The sequence below is a fragment of the Agelaius tricolor genome, unplaced genomic scaffold (genome assembly GCF_023055355.1).
Source record: "Agelaius tricolor isolate 1412-34295 unplaced genomic scaffold, bAgeTri1.0.p SCAF_1, whole genome shotgun sequence".
NCBI classification, from domain to species: Eukaryota; Metazoa; Chordata; class Aves; order Passeriformes; family Icteridae; genus Agelaius; species Agelaius tricolor.
Window position 1 is genome coordinate 24,497,953 of NW_027269261.1, and position 26,520 is coordinate 24,524,472.

The 26,520-nt window shown below is 37.2% G+C and overlaps 1 protein-coding gene across 4 annotated transcripts in view; it reads left to right on the forward strand.

The window, feature by feature from the left end:
- EML4 (EMAP like 4) overlaps nucleotides 1-26,520 on the forward strand; it is a 147,776-nt gene that overhangs the window by 75,442 nt on the left and 45,814 nt on the right. For 3 of the 4 annotated variants that reach the window (XM_071427110.1, XM_071427093.1, XM_071427100.1), the window contains exons 2-7: nucleotides 3,616-3,798; nucleotides 14,335-14,464; nucleotides 19,462-19,635; nucleotides 21,752-21,880; nucleotides 24,957-24,982; nucleotides 25,433-25,465. In XM_071427110.1, the coding sequence (XP_071283211.1) occupies nucleotides 3,616-3,798; nucleotides 14,335-14,464; nucleotides 19,462-19,635; nucleotides 21,752-21,880; nucleotides 24,957-24,982; nucleotides 25,433-25,465 (675 nt within the window). The remainder of the gene's footprint in view (nucleotides 1-3,615; nucleotides 3,799-14,334; nucleotides 14,465-19,461; nucleotides 19,636-21,751; nucleotides 21,881-24,956; nucleotides 24,983-25,432; nucleotides 25,466-26,520) is intronic. The other variant, XM_071427118.1, reaches the window with a different exon arrangement.

Genomic DNA, 26,520 nt, shown 5'->3' on the forward strand with positions numbered 1-26,520 from the left:
ATATTTGGGTTGGGAATTATTAGTTTTAATTCTCTAATAGTTGCCAGGGTAATATATGGTTGTCATCACTTGAAACAGATGCTACTTCTGTAGAATGATAAAGAACAATGAAATGTCTTCCAAGTGTGCTACTGTATGCTTTGATCAACCAAATTAGTCTTGATTTCCTAATGATATCCTTGCCCTCCAGCTTCTTCCAGTGTCTCCTGTGTCTCCTATGCCCTCTCTGCAATGCAAAGCAGCCACTGGTGGTTTGGAGCCTCCCATTGTACAACAGGGCACATTGCTTTGCCTGGTTTGGAATCAGCTGGGTGGCTCAACCTTCTTGGCCTTCTGCTGTGCCCCATTTCCCTAGTTGTGCCCTCTGACTGTCGCAGACATCTTTTGTGAAAATCCTTTTCTTTAGGATTTTTTCCCTTCTGAGAAGCTGAGGCCTCAGAAACAAGATGTAAACAATGGTTATCTGCTGCTGTGGAATGCAACAGGTCCATCTGTGATTGGCCCATCTTGGATGTTTATAATGAATGGCCAATCAAGGCCGAGCTATCTCGGACAGAGTCCGAGACACCTGGCTTTTGTTATCATTCTTTTCTATTCTATTCTTAGCCAGCCTTCTGAGGAAAGCTTTCCTTCTATTTCTTTTTAGTATAGTTATATTGTAATATATATATGTCATAAAATAATAAATCAAGCCTTCTGAACATGTAGTCAACATTCTCATCTCTTCCCTCATCCAAGAACCCCTGTGAACACTGTCACACTCTGACAAGCTGTTGGGTTGAAGTTGAGTTTGAGGGCCCTTCTGCCTGTCTGTGCTGTGCCAAGGCTTGATCTCCCCAAGGAGAGCATTGGTCAGCTCCTCTGCTGTCTCATCAGAGGTGTTGAGGAGGTCAGAGCATTGCAGCTCACCCTCACAGAACAGTTGTTCTTCCAAGTTGTAATTAGTGACATGACTGTGCCTTTGGGAGCTGCAGCAGCCAGCTAATGTGGCTGCAGCACCCCAATTTTGGGGCGCTGGGGTTCAACAGCAACAGTCTGGTCAATGTTAGTAGTTCATGGGAAATAAAGATGTCCAGGGATGTGCAGAGCATTTGCTTCTGTGCTCATCAGAGAGACTGATCAGCAGTGGAGCCTTTCCTGGTTTGGTAATTACTCTTGTTTGGACTCTACACAGGGAGCACAGTGATATTTGGCTTCTAAAATGATGATCTGACATTGCTACTTATTCCTTTTACAAGTGTTTTATAGTGATCTGCTGCATATTTGTGCAGCCTGGGAATGTATCCATAATTTATCCATTATAATGGATAATATCTATTAACTGAAGACATTGGACAACAAAAAAAGCAAAAAAAAAAAAAAAAGGGAGGAGTTTCCCCCCTTTTCCCCCCCACCTCCTCTTTTTTTAAGGAAATGTCAAACTGCTTTTTTCTGTTTGGACTGCTACTCAGTGTAAGAGACGTTAAAATGTTTATAATATTTTGAAAATAATTGTTCTCTGGAGTGTTTATTCTGTCTGGTTCACTGCAGCTAATACTTGCAAGATAGTAGAAATATGAATTATATGGTATTTTAAGTCCATTTGCTTTCCTGAAGTAAAAGCTTCTCTTCATGGATTAATGTACATTTACCTTGGTTCCTTTTTGTATGCCACATAGGTGTGTATGCATATAGGAACTTTTCCCAGCTCCTTAGAACAGATGGGGATTTATGTTTTGAACATGAAGATTCTAATAAAAGAATCTTACATAGTCCTTCCCAACCTGTGGTAGGTGTCACAGGTCTGGGTTTGTAAAGTCCTGCTGGGAGAGCATTGTATGTGCTGGGCTGTGGAGTTACTAAAATCAATTTTCTGTGTATAGGGAGGTACAGTTATGGATGGTGGGATTAAAGGTCCTTTTGTTGAGTCCTAATCTGTTGTCTCTGGGTCTTGATTTGATTATGTATCTTATTAATTAATTAATTCCCCTGTTCTTTTTGTCAGCCAGAATGAATATAGTACTAAACATGTGCTGCTTTTGCATTAACCAAACAGTGAACTAAAACAAAATGCAAAACTGTCATTTAGGGGCTGGCTTATTATTGTAACCTTAAGTGTTCCTTTCAGTTCAAGAATAATCTTGGATACATTTCATTACTGTCATGGTTTAACACTGGCACAATGCCAGTGCCCACCACAATTACTAAAGGGTTTTTAGGGTTTTTTTACTAATTAATTGTAGGATTTCTGTTTGTATTGTGAAAGTATTAATTATGATGCTTTATTTTGGTTGGTTAAATTCTTGGTCATTCAGTAGTGAGTATCATGTTTTAACTGAGTGGAAGTTGGCATTAAACTCCTTAATCTCTTCTGTAGTGAATTCATTGGAGGAATTTGGCTCATATTTCTTTTGTTTACATGTATTTTGAAAGTATCCCAACCCAACTATTTCAAAGATGAAGGCTTTTTTTTAGGCAAAATCAAAGTATATTAGGATTGTGGCTTATATTAAATTTTTTCTCCTTGATATGTCTTCCTAAGATTAGTGAAAATTAAACTTTAGATTGAATAGAATCACAGTAATAATACCAGCTATTTACCTTTACATTTAAATTTGCCGTGTTTATTTTGTAGAATATGAACTTGAGTGAATTATATAAGACAAGTGAATTTTTGTTAAGCTATATTAGAAGTTCCTTACTGAGTTTTTAGGAAGCCTTAAACAGGCTGGGTAAGGAATTCAGTACCTTGTGACTGAGTAACATACTCTTTTACAGATTTTTTTTTTTTAAGTGATTATGATTTATTAGACCAGCCAAATACAGAAATCTGTTATGTGTTATTTTGGCTTGGCAGAAATAATGCAAAGAACTGTCAAAGGCAAAGAGTAAGCAGAAGCTGTAATTTCCTTTTTACCACTGAAGAATAGATTTGGCTGGCTTAGGCCTTCAATGCTAATCTATCTCTGTGTGGCCAAACAGATTTTTGGAACCTTTTTGTAGTGCATTTATTTTCTCTTCGCTTCAGGCCAAGTGTTATAAGTTTGTATGTTTTTTGGCACATCCAGGGTAGTGATGTGAAAAAAGTTCAAGAGGAGGAATTGAAATTAAGAAGTCTGATCTAGAAATTGAGATTGCCACTTGATGCAATTAGGTCATTGTTAACAGTACTTGTATGTTCAACTGTGGATTTATTTTTTTTAACTTTGAAACTTGCTTTAATATTAAGAGTCATAGTTAAAATTCTTCAACAGTTCCACAAGAATATGTTGCAGAATTTTATACCTTTTTGGTTAATTTAGTTGCTTGTTTAAATAAGGTTAATTTTAGTCTTCCTTCTGCTTGTAAGGATATTTTTCACGGGAAGCACATTCTCTCTTGTGGTTTTAGTAGGTCCACACTCTTTAAGCCTTCTGTCTTAGCTAATGATTAGTAATGATTTCTGTCTTGAAGCACTAATTAGATGTTTGCCATAATATCCGTTCCTTATTTGCCTGAACTTATTTGTTGGAATGTCTTTAGTATTTCAGAATGATGGGACAGACATACTGGTGTTGTACATGCCTCTTTCTGTGGCTTTTAATTCAGAACAAAGCATTTCAGTGCCTCTTTCTGCTCTGCTTTTCCCCTGCACAGATGACAGCATCTCGGCTGCCAGCACCTCCGATGTCCAGGACCGTCTTTCCGCCCTGGAGCTGAGAGTGCAGCAACAAGAGGATGAAATCACCGTGCTAAAAGCAGCCTTGGCTGATGTGCTGAGGCGTCTTGCTATCTCTGAAGACCATGTAGCTTCTGTGAGAAAGTCAGCCCCAAGCAAAGGTAAGCCCAAATTTGGTAAACTCTTCCTAGAGTCAGGCTGTGTTATCATTTCAGAATGTTCTCCATTGGTCACTTGTTTTTTCCCTTTTCTGTCTCATTTGGGAAGGCCAATCTATTTTGAGCTAGTGGGGTTAGGTTTATAATAGTGGCTTAAATATATACAGCCAAGAGATACCTAAAATATGCTTGGTAACATTTTTATGTTCTTGATACCCCTGAAAATTTTCCTTATTTCTTGCTAAAAGGTTCCTGTTTTAATTTCAATGGTGGAACATTAACCTGCCACCAGAGGTTCTGGGGCTTATGGACAGTTTTGAGTCTCAGCTTTGACTTTGCCTGGAAATTACTCACCTGAAAGGGCATACTAGAGACTACATTTTCTCTTGCTCCTAAATGATTACCACAACAAAAGCCAAAATACATTGCCATCAAATAAGAAGACTTTCTGGAAGTAGTTATTTTTTGTTCCAGTACAGAGATAACTTACCACCAGTAGATCTCATGTAAGAAATGACCATGTAGCAGCAATATCTCTTTTGTTAGTCACTAGTAACTTTTATATTGTAGCACTGATATATGTAGGATTGTTTAAAAGTAAAGAAACTAGATACTTTTTGCACTAATTTTTATATGCTTCACCCCCATCCCCCATGGACATTTAATTTTGTATTCTGGAGAAGTGTTTGAATCAAGTTTTGAACTTACTCCAACTTAAAGTTGTGTATTTGAAGATAATTATGTCTGTGTATGTTTCTGGCATGTATCAGGTCTCTGGTTATATAAAAGATTAGATCATGTTTCGAATAAATCACAGTTTTAATTCACCATAATTGCATGTAACCACATCATACCATGCAGCATAGAGATCTCTGGGATGTGAGTCCTGTGTGAGTCCTGCAGTGCACTAATTACACCAGTGCCAATATAACACTGAAATGATACAATGTAGCCTGTGCTTGTTTGGGTGACCGCTTCATATAGGCTGAAAATGCTGAAAGTTTGAATTATTTGAGATGTGACAGAGGGATCAAATTCCTTAATTAAGTGTTTTTGCAGTCTCTCTGCCAGATGGAAGGAAGTCATGATGCTTAATTGGCTTGGGCACTGAATTCTGCCATTCTCTCTTGCTTGCTAAATGGTGGACTGTTGTCATCTCTGCTTATAAATGCAGCTTTTATCTGCCCAATGTACATGTCTGGTCTCATCAAGATTGAAGCTTCTTTTTCAACTCCTTTTAAATATAGCTTTAGTAGATATTTTTACTAAATCACTCTGCTGTCTGCTATCCATTAGAAGAAAATGTCCATGTGAAAAACTGTGCACCATAGTGCTTTATTCTTCCTATTTAAATGCAGAGGAGCTGGGATGTGCACAAATATGGCTAAAAACCTTTGGCTTGGAGCTGTCTAACACCCAGCAAACTTTGTGTACAGGCAAGGCAGTCTTCTGTGTTCTGCAAAATGCCTTGGGGCTGTCTCCTTTCTGGGGGTCTTGGGACCACACTCAATTCTCTAGGTCCATTTGTTTGGTGAGAAATAAACTAATTATTTGGGGGAGGCAGAGCAGAGGAAGGGTGGAATGTCTTCAGTTTGGTTGTATTATATCTCTACAAATGAATGGCAGCAGCATGGAACTGTGAAGAAAGAGATGGGAACAGGGACAGATAGGTCCATGTATGATCTAATTCATTGGACTTAAATGAATTATGACTAATTGTCACTGTATTTAATTGGTGATGGATGTGTTCCCATTGTGTTCAATTACACAATATAACCAGACAACACATTAACCTCACTGTTAATCATGAAATCAGCTGTATATAGAATTCACAGAAGAAAATGCTTACATACAGAGACTGGAATTTTAAGAGACTAAAATTAGACTTGAAGCATAAACTTGGGATTAAAACAAGTTCATGCATTGCTTTTTGCAATACCCTAGGTTCTACTTTTTATGTCTGTATTTTAAATTTTTTCAATGGCCAAAAAACTCTTGAAATGTTTTAACAGAGATAAATGTGTAATTTCTTTGAATAAGTAGGATTAGAAGATGATCTGAATTGCCATTAAAAAATAATACTCAAAGAAGTTATTGTTAGGTTTTCTTTAAAGTTTTATGCATGCATATAACAGAATCTTACTAGTCAAGTCATGATTGCTGCAACGGTAACTGTATTCCTCCAAAACTCATTTTGGTGTTTGTGATCCTGTCAAGAATCTGAATTTCTGCATTACAATAATTGCACTTTGATGTAAAATATTATAGGTAAATTGTCTTTCAAAATAAATGCTGAGGCTTTCAATCACAGAGATACTTTTCTCTGCAGCAGCCCTTAAATACATACTGACATAAATAATGAGTAAAGAGAATAGCTGTGTGTATGTCCTTCTGAATACATGGGGAGAGATGTGTTTAATCTGAAGTATGGCAACACAGTGAGGTAAATATTTTTAAAACAAACTGAACTCAACAAGAATAATAGTACCAGAAAACACCATCCTGAGTCTTTCCATCAAACAAAGGAGTTTCAATACAAGGTGATTACTAACCTAGTTTGAAGGGTGGCTCTTCTACTTATTGCTGAAATGAGTTTTTTAAAACCTCTCCATTTTTTTACTTGTTGCCACCTTGGCAGTGTCTTTGAAAATACATTTTTTATAGGCTAAAAATAAGTGTTGTGAGCAGACAGTGAATCACACTGAAAGGGACAAATCCATCCTGATCATTTTTCACTGATTTTTCTTATTCTGAAGTTGATGGCTCGACTTGGTGAAAAAAGTGATCTCTTCATCCTTTGTCGGATTTGTCTGCATGGAACATCTGGTGATCTAATTCTGTTCCTAATTTCCTTTATTTTAGATTGACAGATTGACACAGTAGCTGAAGTTAAAGTTTTTTGCATTATCCTTTCAATCTTTGTTTTTCTTTTTTCCCCTACATTTTTGTCACATGCATATTTTGAGCTTAGTCCAGTCTCCAGTGAAAAAATTCGTGTCGTTTTTTCATAGATTTTTATTTCTAACTCATGGGCTCTCAGTCAGGAGGCTGTTACCTAGGATCTTATGTGTAAAGCTCTGTCTCAGAAATAAAAGGCTCTTCATTCAGGGATTTGTGAACTGTAGAAGATAAGATAAAGGGGAAAATTTTTTAGGCACCTTAGTGTCTCCTAGTAAAGCATGCAGTGGAGAGACTGTTTAAGGAAAACACCTCTAGTAGGGATTGCAGCAGGATTAGCACTTGTCTGTATTTCACAGTGAAAAGCAGGCTGGGAGTGTTTGCGCATAACTTCCCAATGCAAAGTTATTCTAAATTGAGTAAATCTTTTCAATATAAAAAGATTGTGATAATGCTTCTCCATCTCTGCATGGAGCTAAGAATAACTACACAAAGGAGAAATTACCAGGTCCAAAGATAGTGTTGAGGGTTAGAAATGAGAAAAGGCTTGGTAAGGGACCCTGTCCCCAGCAGCAATGGGGCTTCTTAGGATCATAGTGTGGGGGTGAGTTTATGGGTTTCATTTATTTTCTTTCTCTCTTTCTTTTCTTTATAAATAGATGGCTTGGTAAGAAGAATTTCTTTGGTGGGAAATTATTTGCATTTGGCAGCTCTGCACTCTGTTGCCACATGCCTCTGCTGTTGATGCATGATTGATGCTGTTAGCATTCACAAAAAGTTCCAAAAACAAAGATTACCTGGACACTGAAGAAAAGGAAAGCATAAAGCAGTCTGGTACTTGTGGCTGCCAGCAAGATAGATTGGCTCCCAGCTGGTGCCTGGTAAACGTATTAAAATCTTCCAGGGTGTCAAAATGTGTGTAACAGGAGAATTCATCCCTCAGGCTCTGGGTGTGCAGACAAGTTTGTGGCACACTATGGCACTAGTGAAATATCTCAGACTAATCATTTCACTGGAATATGAGCCTGAAAAAGTACATCTGATGTCTGCCTGTAGAGAAACAAAGAGTTCATGTCCTTTTTCTGGACTCAGAAGTAATGAGGAGACTTGACAAAGGTTAAACCTTTGGAGGAATATTTCTTATTGCTTGGACAGGAATTGATATTAAATAACTCATATGCAAATTTAGCTCACAAAGTGAAATTGGAATAGTGAATGGCAGTTTGCAGAGAGTGAAAAGTTTGCATGACAGTGAAAAGTGGCAAACTGAGAAGCATTTTATTTTACTTAAAGCAGTGGTCTTGGGGACCTGGAAAATCAGGTATGTACTGGAAATGCAGTTGATATGGGGTTTTTTGCTTATTTTTTTCTTTCCTTTGTGCAGTGGGCTTTTATAAGGGGAGCCCATTGAGTTTTCCTTCTTTTCCTGCTCCCTTCTCTTGTATGAAATAGTATATGTATCTCATTGCACTCCTGTAAGCAGAGTACTTCAGATGTAATTTTCACCTTATCTCAATAATGGCTTAATTTCATTAAGTAATTTGGTTTTATGTTAACAAAAATTGCTTTTCAAGTGTTCAGCAAGCTTCATTAATGAAAGCATAGGACAGATTTGAGGGGGTTTTTCTTTGTCTTTACACTATTCAATAAGCAGAGTTGTTCTAATAACTCATTACATGTTTATGTTGTCTAATCAGTAAATGTTAAAGAAACAGAAATTAAAGTATACATAGGAAAATGCTTTATGGTAGTGATAGGATATAGGTTCTTATCCACAATATTAAAACTAGCCTGGCAAGCTTGTGTGTGGGTCATTTTACTCATGGGAATAGTCCTATTGAAGTCTGCAGGCTGCATGCTCACATAACAAATAATGATACTCTTGAGGTCTTAATGCATTTCCCAGGGATTGGCTTTAGTGCCATCTGTTCTTTCTGCATTTCTTACAATTTTTTCCTATCTTCTGCTCTGACTTACTGAATATTTTATTTTCTTTTGTTACACTTACCTTTCTGGTGTTTTTCATATATTTTTCTTTATTTAAAAAATTTGGATCTAGAGGGCTGTAATGAACTAAGGGTTACTAACCAGCTAAACCAAGGTTAGGATGGAGAAGTGAAGAACAAAGTTCAATGGGTTTTTTTAAAGTTCTGTAACCTAATAATCTTGTTCATTGTAGAGGGATATTTTCAGTTGTGGTGATAAGTATCCTTATTCTTTTTCCATATGCTTCTTACAGTTTTGGGTATGTTTTGTGCATCTGTATACTTCTTTTAGAACAGTGTGAGCAAATTTCCTTGAGTGGTACTCTACTGTTCTCCATGATGCTTCTCAAACTAAGAATTGTAATGTTGGAAGAGTTCAGTGCTGTCACTAAGTTTTTCAAATGAAAACTCCTTATTTATAACACTTGAGTGGCTTTTTCATCACTTGTTTTCCAGAGTCTATCAAATTGTTTCAAATTACCATAGTTAAAATTTTATTTCCTTGGCTTGCCAACCAATTGGCAATTGGTTGAGCATGGAGATGGTGCCTCTGGGAAAGTATAGCAAAATAAGATAGAGGGGAGAAGGAAAAGGGCTGTGTGATTTGAATAAACAATTGGCCAAACAAGTCTTTCAGTTTCCTGTAGCATGTTTTTAAATGCCTAACCAAAGAACAGAGAGGTGCCTCCCCTAACACCTGAAAAATTAGTTTTATATCCCTATGAGGATCATTTAAAGTTGGAAATATATGGGTTAAGTCACTATTGATAAAAATCTAAAAATAAATATTTAATTACTCTTAGCATCTCAGTCAGTTTATCTACCTACTAGGAGAGATGCTCTTGGAGCTCAAGTTGTTTATGCATTAGCTATGCACTCTCAAACTGTTGCTTATTATTTACATGCCTCTATTTGGATAGTTCTTTTCCTTTTAATAGGAAATGACAAATAATGTATGTTTAATAGCTGTCTGTTGAAATCTGCAAAATTGGGCTTCCATTTAAAAAATATAAAAGGAATGTTTATTTTTTCAGCTAGTTGTAATTACTGTAATAAAGTTTTTTGAAACTTAGTTGTCTTAAAATTTGATTATTAAGCAAGAAGAAGCAAACCCATAGTTAGAGAACTGAACTATTGATCCTGACTTGTTCTGTTCCTTATTTGAGACCTAATGTCTCACTCTGACTTCTCTTCATGTGATAGAAGGACACTTTTTCCTAAGAAGTTTTAATCCAAATTTGACTCTTTGTATGTAAGTGAAGTAGTTGAATAAAACAAAATGCTAAAGAAAATATTTCCCTACCCTTCAGAATTCAGTACTCTCTTTGAAAAGAGTTTTGGGGCTCCCAGGCTGTTTCTTTGCCAGCATCTTCCATGGGCTGAGGGACTTGACATCCTTTGAAAGCAGAGCCATGACTAGAATTAGCTGCTTTTATACAATTCATTGTAACACTTTGAACCAAGTCTAGGATTTGTCATAATTTCTATTGATTTTGATACTGTTCTATTAGGAAGGAAGTGCAGATAAAATCTTATGTTCTGCTATACTTATAACTATTTCTGTCTGGTTTTCCACAGCTCATTCTGTGGGGTCTCTGGAGATTTACACACACTGTACACTTGTTTAGTAAGAGTACTAAATTGGTTTTCTGTCCTTCCAGGTAGGAAACCCCATGGCATGTTAATGTATTTATAATCTAGAAGTCTTTATCACGTTTTGCTGAAAGTCAAATAGTTTAAGATTGTTGAAGGATTTGATAATGTATGCCTTAATGGAGAAAAAAAAGAAAAATCTTCCTTCAAAAAAAAATTTTTTTTTTTGTAAGGTGTCATTTCTTGAGCTTTTTCTTTTAAATCCACTTGAATTAATGCCCAGAGAAGTAACTTAAATGTAGCTGCAGCTACTTACTTTGAATTGAAATTACCTGAAGAATTGGAACAAGTGTTTGATTTTTCCTTGTAAGAAAGGCAGTTTCCCTGTCAGAATATTAGCAAATACAAAGATATTGAGGAAATTGTTTCAGCACATATATTTGATAACAGAATCAACTACATTTTAGTATAAAATATCCTAAGTTTTGGGTTTGGGAAGAGAAGTGAATTACTAATTGATTCTCAGCTCCAGCACCTTGTAAGTATGTTTGGAGGAAAGAGCTATCATGTTATCACAGGACACACATTTTCAAACTTACCACTCTCAGCTTGGCTTCATTTTTTCCCCAGTTAGCTAATCAAGGCTGATAAAGAATTGGAAATAGATTTTTGGTTTATTGTGGTCTGTTCTTTCTAATCCTACTTGTCTTTCATTCACACATTTGTATACTTGACAGATGTTAATAAAATGTTTCTTTTGAACTCTACAGATACTATTCTATGAAAATTATCAGAACAGAGATGAATCTGTCCCATAAAAGACATCTTTACCACTTTGATCTCTGACAATTTGGCTTTAATCCTGGTCACCATACCCTGCCTTTCATTCTGCTTTCAGTTTACATCTGGCTTTTGTTCCAAACTAGCAGATAAAGCTAAGTGCTATTCAGTCTGAAATATTTCAGACTGCTTATGCTAGCAGGTGGTGAATGACATGATATTGGCAGAGGTGTGCAGCCCAGTGCTGGAAGAGCTCAGTTGTTTCAGTGTATTGATCTGGAATTTGTGTTCTCCTGTGCCACTTCATTATTTCCAGGTCTCTGAAGCAAAAGCACTTTACTGCTCTGAAGGATTATCTCTGCAGTGGAGAAGGTGATAGTGTTGTTAATTTTTGACATCTTTTGACTGCAGAGATGCCCTGGTTAAAAGTCATTAAGAGAGAGGTGTGGTTTGGGCTGGTGGGTCAGCTTCCATGGACTTCTGACCCAGTTGGGAAGATCGCCCATGTGTGTCTCTGTCAGTAGCCAGGTTTCACTGTCTGGGATTAAGCTTTAAGGGCACAGGACTTAAAACTCGCCTTTACTTTTCATGATTTAAAATATGAATGCGTTTTCTTTACTTATAATTGCAGGTGATTAATTGAAGCTTTTTCTTCCCTTTAAAAGTAGGTATTCTAAAATCACTTTTTGACTATCTAATTAACATACAGTATATAGAGAATTTGGAAGAGGTCTTGTTTCTTATGGGTGTTGAGAGTGGGGTTTGGGCATTTTTTTTTGTTGATGGGATTTTTGCTGCTTTTTTTGCTTTTTTACATTTTATTGCACATTGAGTATGGCACACTGATTTTGTTCTGGAGTATAAGAAAGCCTGATATATTTCTGACACTTGAAAAAAAAATTGTCACTGCAGTTTTTAATCTGGGTTATGTTTAATTGTTAGCCATTTTGCAAAAAATGGTTTTTACTTCAACTCAAAGATCTTGATCTCAAATGTGATTTTGCATATCATGTGTTGACATTTAGAAATACTTTGCCGATCTACCATCAATACCCACCGTACTGGAAAACAATCCCAAAGCTGCAGTCTGGATCCCTTTCTTTATTGTTGTTGTGCTCATCATTGCATGGAGCAGTGCATATTCCTGTCATGAGTATATACTGATGTAGTGTTTTATTTGTAATCAGTTTTGTCCCTGGACATAAGCAGGAATTAACACTTTCCATACCTAGTAGGGGGAATTATTCTAGATGTAGGCAGTAAAAAAAGATAGCAGTGTGCTCCTTGCACTCTGAGAGTGTGTTCCCCACCTTAGCAAGTTCCTGTGTGCTGTCTGTAGCACTGTTGTCCTTTACACATCCCACTGAGTGCCTTACCCAGCATGCTGGGAATTACTGCTGATTCTCCTGATTCATGTTTCTGGAAAGCCATGCTAGAGCTGGTTGGAGAGACATTAATCTATTACAATGGGCAGACAGAGATGTTAAGGTCATATAAAGTTCAAGAGTGAATCACAGGCCTTGATATTATGCATCTCAACAAAGAAGATGACTTAGTTTGTCACTGAAAATAAGAGAAGCTAATTTATAGGCTTCTACAGTAAATGTGCTTTCTAAGCTTGTGCGCTTTGTGCGCTTTTGTTCTTGAGTCTGAATTACATGGGCTAAAAAATCTCTTGAGCTTCAGAGGTTTTATGCAGTATATTAAAACAAATTCTAAAACAAATTTTATATTCCAAATGTTTATCTTGCAAATAAAACAGCCTGTAAAAAGTACCACTTGGAAGGAATCATACCAAATTGACTTATACAGAATTTAGGAAGAACAATGATCTTTGAAGTGGTTTTGGATTTTAAGTGTGTCTTTACTTTCTTCAGACTTCTTTTATTCTCATTTCTGTCTGAGATATTCCACATGCTCCTTTTGGCTTTCCTGATCTGAATTTCAGATGTGATCACATGCTGCTTGGTGCATTTGAAGCACTGTTTGGTTTGTGTAGGCCAGCCCATTTCTGCATTCATCCAAATAGTTCTGACATCTAATATTCCCTTGATGGGTATGTCTTGTATATAATGTGGTAGCTTAAAATAAGAATCAATTTGCCTCTCAACCTGCTTGAAAGAGCTGTGCTGTGACACATGGCTGGTAGTGTTCAAATGAGGCATCTGTGTGAGTTTGTCTTCTGTGCACAGAACTGTCCATTCTCCCCAGCTGCTGTTTTACTCCTCGCTTTTATCTTCAATGTGTGGGCCTCATGCCTTATCTATCTCACACTGTTTGAGGCCTGCCACAAACACAGACCTGTTATTTTTCTGTCAGTCGTTCATTGTGTTTATTGCTGAAGTTAGAGTGACAACCTTATGAGAAGCAATAGAAATTTGCTGTCTGTGAAATGGGCATGTGACACAAGAGGGCCTCAAAAGTGACCACTGATTTTTGGATGCTTAATGTGTAATTACCTCAGGAATCTTTCTCCCTTCAGAAGGGAAAAGTACAAGTCTAGCACTTTAAAGGAGGAAGGGGCAAAATTCTGCTCCAAGTAATACCTTGGAAATAAAACAGGTACACAAAAAGAGAGATGCAGTTAGTGGGTAAGGATGAAACAGCAGGTTTGAGTAAAATGCCTTGTATTTCACTGGTGTTCTGTGGAAGAGTCAGGTCTGGGAGTTAATTGCCAGGCTAGTGTTCAGCTCTGAAAATAGAAGAGCCTTTGATCCCCCTTGTCTTCCTTGCAATCCCTTCCCACATTCACTGCATAGTTTTAAACTTCTGCAATGAGTGAAGTGGGCATCTGACAGACAACAGCCTTCTTCGCATACATGCTCTTGATTTGTCCCTGGAGAGAGTCTGTAATGCTCACTGGATGTGGCAGATGTTCTACAGAGTGAGCAGTATCAGAAACTTAATAGCTATACCATAGGGCATATATTGAAAGGTATTTTAAGATGGAAGGGGCAGCTGAAATGAAACTGAAAATCTTGAGGCTTTTTTTTTTGAATCTTTAGAATCACAGCCCTTAACTTAATAATTCTTTCATGTCATCATAGCAGTAGAGGAACTGACCTCTATCACAGCATATTCTTGCCTGCCTTAGTGTCCCAGGTTTCCTGGTTCCAGCTGCTTAGGTTAAGGTTTCATGGATATGTATCATCGGATGTTAGTCCTGAATGCTCAGGCTGCTGCTGTGTGATACCAGGTCCACATCTGAGAGCTTTTTGTTGTTCATGTGGACCTTTGGATATAGCTATAAAACCTTACAATCTTTAATATTGCTTTTTTCTAGGTCAGCCAAGCCTCCGAGAAGCTATCTCGATGTCATGTATAACTAATGGGAGTACAGGAAACAGGAAAACAAGCCACAGTTCATCTGTTTCTGTTGCCAGAAAAGAAACACTTTCATCTGCTGCTAAAAGGTATTGTTATTAAAATTCAGATTTTTATATATTAAAAAAATCCCAAAACTAAACTGAGCAAGAGTTTGAGTTTTGTCTCTGCACAACACTCAGCAGAGCTGCCTGAAGTCCAGTAAGGCACAAATAAACTTTGGAGATTTACCATGTTATTGGGCTGTGTACAGAAGAGTTCTAAAAAGAATTCAAAAATGGAGCGTATTTCTGTGGAGTGTAGTGTCCAAAATGAATTCTCACTAAGGGAATAGGAAAATGTATTTCCAGTACAAATGGAAAATTTTTCCTTCTGGTATTCATATGCGCTTTTTTTGTTGTTTTTTGTCCCCCCCCCCTCCTTCCTTCCCTCAAGGAAATTAAAGGGCAAAACTGACTTCATTGTGTGGAGTGTAAATAGTAGGCAATAGCAAAATGACTATGAGACAATAGTAAATTGTGTAAGATAAAGGTTTACATTTTTGGGTAGAAAATCTAGCCCAAAATATGGCTACTTAGTCCTTATGAAAAATATCTGTATCAGATGTCAAATGTGAAGAAATTGCATTGCTTGAGTAATTTGGAAGTTAAATGAGCTAGGAACTAAACAGTAGTGGTTTTCCTCCATGTAATACTTTCAGCTTCACACAGTAAATGAAATGTTTGCTTAACTGCTTTTTTCTATGGGTCTGTTAGAGAGTGATTGCATGGCTTCTTCAGCAGTAGGTTTTTTACCTATTCTTGTTTGTTGTGAAGAACAAGCTGCCAGATGTAGCCACGGGGCAGAGAATACTCTAATGTGTAACTGTGGTAAGTTATGTGAACAAATTCTTGGCCTCCGTAGAGTACTCTGGTAGCTCCCGTAGTTGGTTTATCTTGTAGTGTGGATGTAAATATTGTGCTGTACAGCAAGACAGGGAAATTATATACTTCAGAGAATAAAAATGCTGCAAGCAAGTATAAACTATTAACAAACCAGAAGAAGCTCTAGTGCCATTAGGAATTTGGAAAGTGAGGGTAGTGCCCCACTCTTTGCCCTTCTCCACTGTGTAGCATTGCATAACTTTCTTTTTATTGAATTCTTACATTTACTTTTCAACAATAAATCAGACAGGGATCAGTGTATGTCTCTATCTGCTGGTGCGACAGGCACAGGGACAAAAGACATTCCTGCAGGAAGGTATTTCTTAGTTAGCACTTTTCCATTAATCTTAGCCCTGTGGCTCTTGGCACTTTGATGAGAGCCAGTCCAGTTCCCGTGGTGTTCAGCTTGCATTTGTGCTGAATCACCTGCTTGATTCATTGGCTGCTCAACCCTTGACTACATAAGAAGAGCAGAGTGGAGTGGCCGGCATCCCTTTCATCTGAGTTAAGGTCTTTAAAAGGAGACCTGGATAGGCCAAAAGAGAAAACCTTCATTTGCAGAGGGCAGCTCTCCCTGGGCCCCTGAATAACTATCCAGGGGAGGTGTTGGTGCTTCCAGTGCAGCTGAAGACACACAACTCCCTTCATCAAGACATGTTTCAGAAAGGCTTAGGAAGTTTCTGTTTCCAGGAGTTCCTTTGTCATGTCTTTTTTACTTACATTCGTTTGGTGTTTGCAAGAAACAAATTTGCCCTTTTGTAAAATTACCAGCTCAAGAAAGGGGAAAGTCAATAGTAGTATTTTATAATAAATGTCAGTAGTAGTCCCATCTGCTTACAAAGGCAGAGTAACTATGTTTATTTCTAACACTTGTAGTGTTGAAAAGGAGGGAGGCCAAAGGAGACTGGAATGTTTCACCCCACCTTATCCAGGCCTTTTTCAGGCTGAAGCTTGAACTAGTGCAGCAGGTGGACAAGGTCATCTGTTGACAGAGAATTAATCTTTAGGTTCTATACAGACCCCGTAGCCTGCCTAGGACTTATCATGTTCTAAGTGTATGCAGCCATACATCTAGCCAAAATACCCAAAGGCCTACTTGTGTCCAAACTGTAACTGGTGTTGAAGTTCAGTGTGTGAATTTCTTCTAGAAATGAGCAGTTTCATTTCCTGGACTGTTTAATCTTGTCCTGTGAACCTGAACATTGGGACCATGGATATAATCACCTGCCTCAGTAGCTCCACAGCGGTAGGATATCTCATTTTAGCAATGGCATGCTAAAATACCAGCAATCACTAAAATCAGAGCCCAGGAATGTTCCCTGAACAGCAGATAGATGATGACCCAGTAACAAAGATGAAGTCATGGATGTGTTGAGAAAATTTCAACCCTGTCGTTTGGACTGGAAACAAAAACCAGCCAATGACTGTCAGAGACCTGTTTGATCATTTTCCTTAAGACTAAACATGCTTCTGAAAGCAGCATCTGATAACAATAGTCTTGATGTTTCAGAGTGACCACCATCCACAGTAGATGCCAGTGTGTTGTGGTCCAAAGGATGAAACACTGTACTAAGTGAAATTAGAGAAGCTGAAAAATCAGGACAGATAGTAATAGCTGTCAACTCCTCCCTTGTAGACTGAAGAAACTCATCAAATTGGGTTTTGGAAAGAATTTTTGGATGCATTAAATGACTGCTTCCCAGAACTAGCCTTTAGAAACCCACAGGAAAAGACACTGGTTTTGATTTGATTTCAGCAGTTACACAAGACCTACTAGAAGAGGTATTAGTGGGAGAGCCACTCTGTACTAGCCAGTCATAATACAATTAAGCTGAAGATTTTAGCAGAAGTGAGCAAACCAAATTAATTCAGAGCAAAGATATTCAGTACTCAGACTGCCACATTTCTACATTATTTCCTTCCAAATGAAAATGCCAGTCACAAAAGAAGCCTTCTTGCAACCTGGTGGTAGATAAAAGCACTTTGTTGGAATCCAAATGTACCTTGTGCTACAGTCTAGAGTGAAACCAGAGTGGTCCAATGATTCTCATGGCCCAACAAAAAAGTTAAGGCATGAACCTCATGGCAAAGAAATGGATAATGCACAGTGACAAGCTCAGTGAAGACATTCCCATGCCAAATCTGTGGTGTCTAGGAGACAGATCCGATGAGTTTAGGTAGGAACACAGAAAATATGAGACCGAGCTGATAAATTAGATTATATGCTGCTCTCAGCAGGTGGCATTCACCTGAGCCTGATGGGGGAGTGCAGAGGTGAATTGCAGAATTGCTGATGTGTCACTGTTCAGTAGGACATTACAAAAAGTGGTGTGTACCTGTCATAGTAGGAATAGAGAGGATTTCTGTTTGCTTCAGTGAAAAGAGATTCTGAGAATTTTTTCACTATACTGAATTTCTAGCAACAGAATGCAGAAAGATTAGGTGTAGTGTGCTTTGCATCCAGCAATACAAGCTAAGTATTCTGATTAAAAAATAATAATAAATTTCTATCCTACCAGTTAATTAAGGATTTTTGGCTATAAATTATTAATCAAAACCCCACAGTTCTCCAAGCTTTGTTCTCTTTGATCACATATACGCCCTCAAGGAATGTGAAAGCTCTTTGTTTTGTTTTAATCTGTTTTTTTTTGAAAAGAAAATGTCACTTTGATTATATTGACATTTTAAACTAGATGGTATGTTTTACAGTAGAAATCCTGAGTGATCCTTACAGATTTGTCTGGGTTTCATATTCATGTTTTGACCTGTTTTTCAATGCATCTCTTCTCTGAAAGCAGTTGGAAAAGTTGAACTCCTGTAAGCCTTGGGGGCTTTGTCTCAGTGGTAGATGATACAATTTAACTGAAATAACAAAAGAAGCAAAAAAAAAAATGTTCCTAAGAATTATATGTTAAAATTGGATGCCCATTTTTTATTAATTTATTTTGAATGATGCGTTACTGTTTTCTTTGTGTTTTGGGAAAAGGTAATTGGGAATACAAATAATTATGGTAATGCAAAAATTCAAGGTGGGGGGGAAATTGTTGTGAGGAAAAAAAATTGGATTCTCATGTTCAGAAAGATACTCTTTCTTTTTTACTTTGCAGGTTACTTTGACCCTAAGATAAAAATCTTTCTATTACATTTTTAGCTGTTGTTTGTATCTTGCTTTATTTATTCACTGAAAAATCTGTCTTGTAAGATTTAATTTTTTTACCTTAAAAAAGAAATAGACCGTGCACTTGAGAGTAGTCTTCTCTTTCAGGTCCAGGTATTGTTTGTGTGATTCAGTATATTACAAAGTATGTGACTTCATAGAAGAGCCTTTTAATTAATCTTTCTGTTTACCCAGCAAACATTTGGTTTGGGTCTTAATAGATTTAAGTTTGGTAATGATATGTATTTAAATCTGTTTCAAGTCTTAAACTAATAAATACAGCACTATGTAAATAAGGATGTGTTCTTGGCTGTTGTGGCTGAAGGTATTAAAGAAGTGTCAAGACAATCTGATATTAGTCAACTACAGATCAAATCAGCCAGGAGTTTTCAGGGATGGTTTCCTTTGAACTCTGGTGCAGCCACCAAAGCCCAGGGACCAGCAGCAGCATTCCAGGGCTTTGGTGGCAGCTCAAAGATAGCAGCATGGATGTCCACAAATACAGTTTCATGGGGGGCTTACACTAATGAGAGACAGCCCAAGTCACAGTCCTGCCTTGACTTGCGCTGAACCTTGGCTGGCAGCACAAGGTGGTCAGTGAGCTCTGAAGCAGAGGATGGTTTTGTCCTGAGGACCAGCAGATTTGTGGAGCATCAGTTTGTGTCAGCTTTGAATGCTGTGGAGGAACCTGTGAATGAAGGATACACTCAAATCAAAGTTGTATTAATTTTAAAATCATAGTTAATCTAGTACAGCTGAAATATGTAAATTATCTTCCATGTCTCCCTGACTGTGTTTTAGTGTTGGAACTAGTGGATAAACCTTATTTCAGCAAAATGTTAACATGAAAAGGTAGAGTAAATAATCAAGGTATTCTTTTGATGATTGTTTATAGTAAGTTGTTAAATGCCTCTCCCATCTTTTCACAGAGGACATTTTCTCCCACCTTGCTAATTTATTTGCTTGTTCTCTTTTTTCCCTCCCTATGTTACACTTTCTTTTACAGCGGTACAGAAAAAAAGAAGGAAAAACCTCCAGGACAAAAAGAAAAAAAAGAGGACTCTCATTCTAATGATCAAAGTGCACAAACTCAAGCATCACCTTCTCCCCAGCCCTCCTCACAGACTCTCCAAACACACAGGCAAACTCCAGAAAGCAAGAGTTCTGCTCCAGCTAAAAGGTTTTCACAGTACCACAGTACAGAACTAGAAATTACTGTAATGATACTGAGTTCATATTTGACAACAAGTCATGTGAAATAGTTCTAATCTCATGATCAAGCTGAGGTTTGATACTTTTTCTGCTAGAGGAGATGCATTCAATATGCATTGCAGCAAAACAAATACATAAACATGCATATTTGTCTTTGAATCTATTTTTAAGATTACACAGGTTTTTTATTCTCAGATTAAAATCCTAATTTAGTAGATTACCTCTAATCAGCCATGATTGTAAAATATTTAATGATCACTCTGACTTGATTCTTCTCAAATACACTTCATAGATTTTGTCTGACATAGCTGAACTATGGAGTGTATTTTCCACATGGACATTCTTATATCAGGATTTTTTAAATACTAGAATCATTGCAACTCTTGGTTCAGAAATTTTTACTCTCAAATGACTCCATAAAGTGACTGCAGTTCTGTTTTTGTTGGTGTATTTTTTAATGCATGGCCCTTCCCTTTTTAACTCCTGCTAGGTTGCAGGATGGCTTGCTTTCATTCTTTACATGAATGAAGTTCTGGTTTTATACCCAGATCATAGAACTACTTGATTTGAGTAAATGCTGAAATTTATTTAGGATTGCCTCTTAAGTTCCCACTAATTTTTTGTGGGAATTAGGCACAGGGGGGGAAAATGGTTCATTTTAGAGATACTAGATTGCATTTTGAAGTCAAGAAAATGGCTTTTAAGATTTGGATCCTAGCTTCTGAGTTTCAAAGCTATGCAGATCACTTGGCATGGTTTCTTTTTGTTTTGTTTTGGTTTTTTTATTCATTGTCACCTTACTGTTTGGAAGGTGTACATTTTTTTTTTACTCTGGCACTTAGAGACTGAAACAAAATGTAAATTAAATTTATTACTCTGAAATTTACCCGTTTGGTTCACAAGATTGTTGTCTTGCATCGCTTGAATTCACAGCTCTTATAAATATTTAAACTTCCACTTGACTGGTGCATGTTATAACACTCCATAAAGGCTCTGTCTCCATGTCTTGCACAAACCTGTGAGTTGTCTGAAGCTGAACTTGCAGCCTGTTGTTCTCTTGCCTGGTATCTCCCTGTAAAGATGTCTGAAGTCCTGCTTACTAATCTTTTGCAGTGTGGGGAAAAATAAATGCCTTTTTCAGTCTCCTAAGGGTTTAACTTGATTTGATTAACTTGTTTGTCACAGGACCTTTGAGCCTCTTGAGGTGCTGTAGAAGGAGCTTGCCATTTCTAAGGTTGCATTTCAGGACTTAACTCCTGCAAAAAGCATTTCTGACAGGATGAAGTGTGATACTATTAGCAAGACATGCAAACTCTCAGTCAGCTGGGTGAAGGATAATTTGGGCTAGGTTACTTTTTGAGCATTGAGCATTTGAGTATTCTGTGATTAAGGCACATGTGAAATTATTGAACTAGTGACTGCAAAATTTGCAAGTTCCCATTAGTGTAAATTGGCTACAATAAGATTGCTGAAAAATTACATCCACATTCATGGATTTAATTGTCTGTAGTCTCAGGCCCAACCTAGCTTGTCTTACTCATGCAAGAGGTTTGCAGACATTTGTTTCAAGAAGATTAAAGCCATTAATGTGATTTAGTATGTGCTAACTGCAAAGCTTCTATATGAAACTTTAATCTGATAGAACTGTTCTGCCTCCAAATCAATGTGCTTAAGCTGGTGAACAGTTAATCAGGGGAAAAATTACATTGTTATCTACTTAATTGATTTTTTAAATATAGTTTATTCTTTAAGGCTTATATACTTAGCCTCATTTTTTTCACTACTGTAATTTGTTAGTGATGTAGTAATGAAGTATAGAGTTATTTTGTTCAAGTCTTTATGTAAGAGCATTTGGAAATGAAAGAGAATGGATAAAACATGTGGCAATTGTCTTGCTCAATTGTGTTCATTCATCCAGTTAGAACTTTTTGACTAATCTTTTTTCCCTGTTTCATGCTGCAGCTTGAAGGAAGATCTAGCTCTGCTTTTGTCTCCTGCTGCTTGATCTGTTCATTTGCATATGAGTTCCAGTTATTGTTACGCTATTATCTTGTAATTGTAAAACTTTTTTTTGTTTCTTCTAGCATAAAGAAATCCTTGACTGTTGAAAAAGCTCATGGTGCTTGGGAGAGTTCAGATGAGAGTCGTAACAAGCTGATGAGAGTAGCATCAACATCTAAGTTAATATCAAAAGTGGCAAAGAATGCAGACAAGTATGTATTGGTTTGGTACATAAAAGCAAGAGAACTTGAGAGTCAAAATATTATGAAATCACACAATTCTAGTGAACTTACTGGTGTATATGCTAGGACCTTTTGCATCTTTGTTTTTACTGTGAGTACTTACATAACCTGCCAGTTTGGTACTCCAAGTGCCCATTGAATTTTAAGATTATTATAAAGTAATTCTTGTGTAAATATGTTTTAATATTGCCTATTTGGATTAGCAGAATTATGGCATTTTATGGCTTAATGCCAGTGATGTGAAACTTCCAGCTGGCTTTTTCTTCTTTTCCTAATTAAAGCTGATTTGAAAATGCAAATGTATTTCCTCGTAGTCAGTTTCTGGATTTCTCATAGGATATGTTTCCAAAGTAGACCTCCATAGTAGGAATATACTTTCATGATTTCAATAGGTCTCTCAGTTTAACTGTTTAGCAGGTTCTTGGTTGCACATTCTAGATGACAGGTAGGGATCTTTTTTCAGTGTCACCTTCAGCAGGTGATGCACTGTAGCCAACCATTCCTCTCACACCTTCCTCAGCAGCAGGTTTTCTTGGTTTGGGGTCTCCAGTCAGTGCCTCTGGGGGTGAATAGCATGGAGTAGTTACTCCTGCTCCTGTCAGCACAGGGGCAAGATTTTGCTTTTTACTGTAGCCCCACACTGTTGGCCCCTGTTGTGACCCGCTCTTGTCCTCAGTACTCTCTGCCATTTGGGTTTCCCACTTTGTATTCACACAGTTTCTCTTCTTGACTTTGTTGAAATTTTGCTGAAATTGTTGTGTTGATTTTTTGATTGATCCTTCTCCTATTTGCCAATATCCCCCCAGTGTGCTGGCAGATTCTTCCAGCTAGGTGTTGTCTTCAGATTCCTAGATCTGCTCCTTAATATTCATGCTAATAGCCCTTAAATGGTCCAAGGCAGAACTACCTGAAAACCCATCCCATTCTGAAATAAAGCACTTCAGACCTTTCAGAGGTCTGAAGTGCTTTATTGCCAGGTTTTTATGATTATGTCTGTAGTGCTCTCCTTAGTTTGCATCTAAGACTGTCAAATACCTAGTCAAGAGTGCTGCAAGTGCATTCCTTCTTCCCTGGGAATGGGAAGAACAAAACAAACTAATCTTGGGTGTGGATAGCGGGGCATTTATTAAAAGCTTTATGCTTAGCCTGAAGAGTTTTGCAGAGCAGTGGAGTGCTATGTGTGAGGGGATTATGTGTTACATATTTTGCAAGTATTTCCTTTCCTTTTGTAATTGGTTTTCACTGCTGGAATTTAAAAGCCCTTTGGCAATTTAGATTATAGCATGGCACTGCTGGATAATATTTTGGAATGACAAAACCCTCTGCCTTGTTTTTTTTGTTAGGGTGTTTGCTATGCTGCTGAAATACCTTTTGCAGTGTAGTACATATTTCAAATTTGCTAAAAGTAAAAAAAAATTACTTTTATTGATACTTTATATATTGGTTCAGACATGGTTAAAATAGAGGTATTTTATTTCATTTTTCTGTGATTCAGCTTATTTCTGAGAGATCTCAGATGTTGCGCTTCTACAGTCTCTAATGGAGAATAAAAGTCAGGTATCAAACAAAAGCATGGAGAAGAAAAGATTAGTTTTAATTATTGATAGAGAAAGCTGTCTGTTCATAACTTGAAGCTGTTGTATCTTAACTATATTTGGCAAAAACAAAGCCTCAAACATGAATTATAGACCATCACCTGCTTGAAGTGTGGGTGTTGTATTGTTGTGTCCCTTGTTCTTAAGCTGAGATTTGTAACCGAGGCACTGTTTGCATACAAGGACATACATTAATAATCATTTCTTACTCACATTGTGTGCCACATCTCCGTAAGAACTCGTTGGTCTTGAGCAAAGACGTATTGTTGTATTTAATTTATGGTTCCCAATGAGAAACGTTGGCCTCATCTGCTTGAAGCTACGGAGGTCTTGTGCAAGGGAACAGAACTCAGCCCCTGGTGTGGGCCCCAGGACAGAAATGTTTTACATATGCTTTGCACTATCAGCCCAGGATATGAACTTTGTTTATGCAGCAAGGTCTGTAAGGCAGCACAGGGCTGTAAATCAGTCTGATAAGGCCCTAAGAAGGAAGAGGGTTCCCACAGCAGCCCATCATTCAGCTGTTTTCAGGCAAGACTGGGAATCCACTTCAAATTTTTCATTTGGCAGTGTGGCAAAGGGTGATTCCACCAACAGCCAGAGATTACTTTCCTCATGCATGTGCTTGACCCTTTGTCACTGTTACAAAAATTTGACCTCCATCCAGCTAAAAATACTGGATGCCACTCATACCTTTCTGCTGAATTTCAAATGAATTCAAGAAGGTGTTTTGTGCAGCGCCTTCTCCTATCCAGGAGTGTTATTCTGTTAAAAAGTAGGTCTGATGCTGGAAATTAGTATTTCTTCCCTCTTCACAAAATAAAAAATTGCTGAGTTTTTTTATGAGTAACTCATTTCTGGCTCTGGTAAGGAGAGATGTCTGAACTATGCTCTGTTGAAGACTTTATGTTGCACATCCAGTAATGCTGCAGAGATCTGGTTTAAGTGAAACTGCAACTTGCTTACATTTAATCCATGTGTCCAATAGAGTTAATTCCTAGAAAAAAATGTGCTGTTGTGTGCTGACAGCTTATTTTGACAGGTGTTAAATGCTTTGCATGCAGGCCTGAGGATATTTGGCAGCTTAAAACATTTGGTTATTACAAGTTCTCGTTCTCAAAATGGAATTTTCTGTGCAAAAGGAACATGCCCTCTATAATTTATTTTTAAAAGCTTTTTTAAGTTTGTAATTTTCAGATTAATTCTTAGAAGCCCTTCCCACAGGGCCAAAGACTAAGTTACTTGAACGGTACAGTGAGCTGCATAGAATAATATATGAATAAAAATGCACTAAAATGATCAAGATTAGCTGTTGAGCATCATATGCTACAGTAGCACTGTACACAGAATTTGATGAGATTGCCAAATGCAGTAATGGGTAAAAATGGATGGTATTGCCTTGATAAGCATTTTGCATATTATTAATGATAATATTTTGAATTTTTCCACAGGCACAAAGATGTCATTGTCAGCCAAGGTAAATAAAAACATTTATTTATAAATACTGGATGAAGTTGAAAATATTTACTTTTGACTGAATAGTATTCCTGTAAATGAATGCATTGGGACATATGCTGTTGAAGCAGGGGTTTAGAGGTAAAATGACATTAATCAACTCCAAGAATTCACTTGGCAAAAAGTTACTCCAGACACATATATGAATCTTTAAAATTATGGAGAAATACCTCATGAGATTGGATCTTTAGTGAGTACAGAAGTTTTGAGTAGGTGGGTGGTGGGAGGATTTGATTTATTTTTGTGAAACACACCATTTTCTAAAAATGATTTTCTCTATGTATATATGCACAGAGAGAGATTATAAAAATAAAAACCTAAAATTTGACCTATGTGGCAGTCTTCATCCAAGCAGGTGTGAGTGAGACTTTAGAAATAGTTTTAAGATATTTTATTTCTGTCCCATAACTAGCAAAAATGTCAACTCGTGAAAAAAACAGCCAAGGTAAGAATTAAGCTATGCCCTTTGGTCGCTTTCTTCTAATTTAGCACTCTCACAAATCTTTTATTTGGCTTTTCACCATCAAAGAGCATCAGTCTCTTAATCATTCTCTTAATATTGCAACTCTCTTCTCATGGAAATTTATATGCATATGCACATTGCAGTCTGTATGGGGGACTATTTGGGAATAGTTAAAATAAATTATGGCACACATAATTTCATTGGAGAGGAATATGTGTTCAAATAGAAGTCTTGCATTGTTGCCTAAGATATCAGAGTATTAAGAACTGCCAACTAAAAGATTTGTTTTATCTCAGCTTTCTGTCTTGCCAAAATTACAATATATAAATGCTGATTAAACAAGAACAGAGACTGAAAGTTTTAATAGTCTCCTGAAATGAAAAATGAGTCTCTTCTGAAGTGTATGTCTTTGCACCAATGAATCTTGCATTCTGTGGCTACCTGCTGCTGCTGGCTTGTTCAGTCAGGAAAAGGAACATCATGGGATGTGACAACAAAAGAAGTCCACTTCTGGTGTTGCAAAACTGCTCTGCTTTGAATGTCCTGCAAACTGTACTGAAGCATGCAGTTCCAAAACTAAAGCATGAAACTAAGTGCATGCTGCACACAACAGATCTATGTACAGGGGTTTTGTGTTGTGCTTTTTTGCTGCTAATTAAAAAATCTGTAGTCTTCAGATTCTGTGCTGTCAGCAAGTTTACATTATTCACACTTCGATTGCTTTTGGTCTCCTTCAAAAAAGAAAAAAAAGCCCTCAGACTTTTTGAAAGTTAATATACGAATTGCTGGAATGAAAGCAAAAAGCAACTTGGATGCAATTGCTTTACCTTTTTCTAGTTCACAGAGAAAAATTACAGGTATAAAAATATTCTGAACTGATTCTTACCAAAAGCATCTTCAGAGACAGGATGTATGAAAGGGAAATGAATAACTATCAAGAACAAAGAAGAAATGTTTCATTATGCCATGGTGCTTAACTCCAGCTGTGGAACAGTGCATATATGCAGCACTGGCTACTGTACAAGGAAAGCTAATCA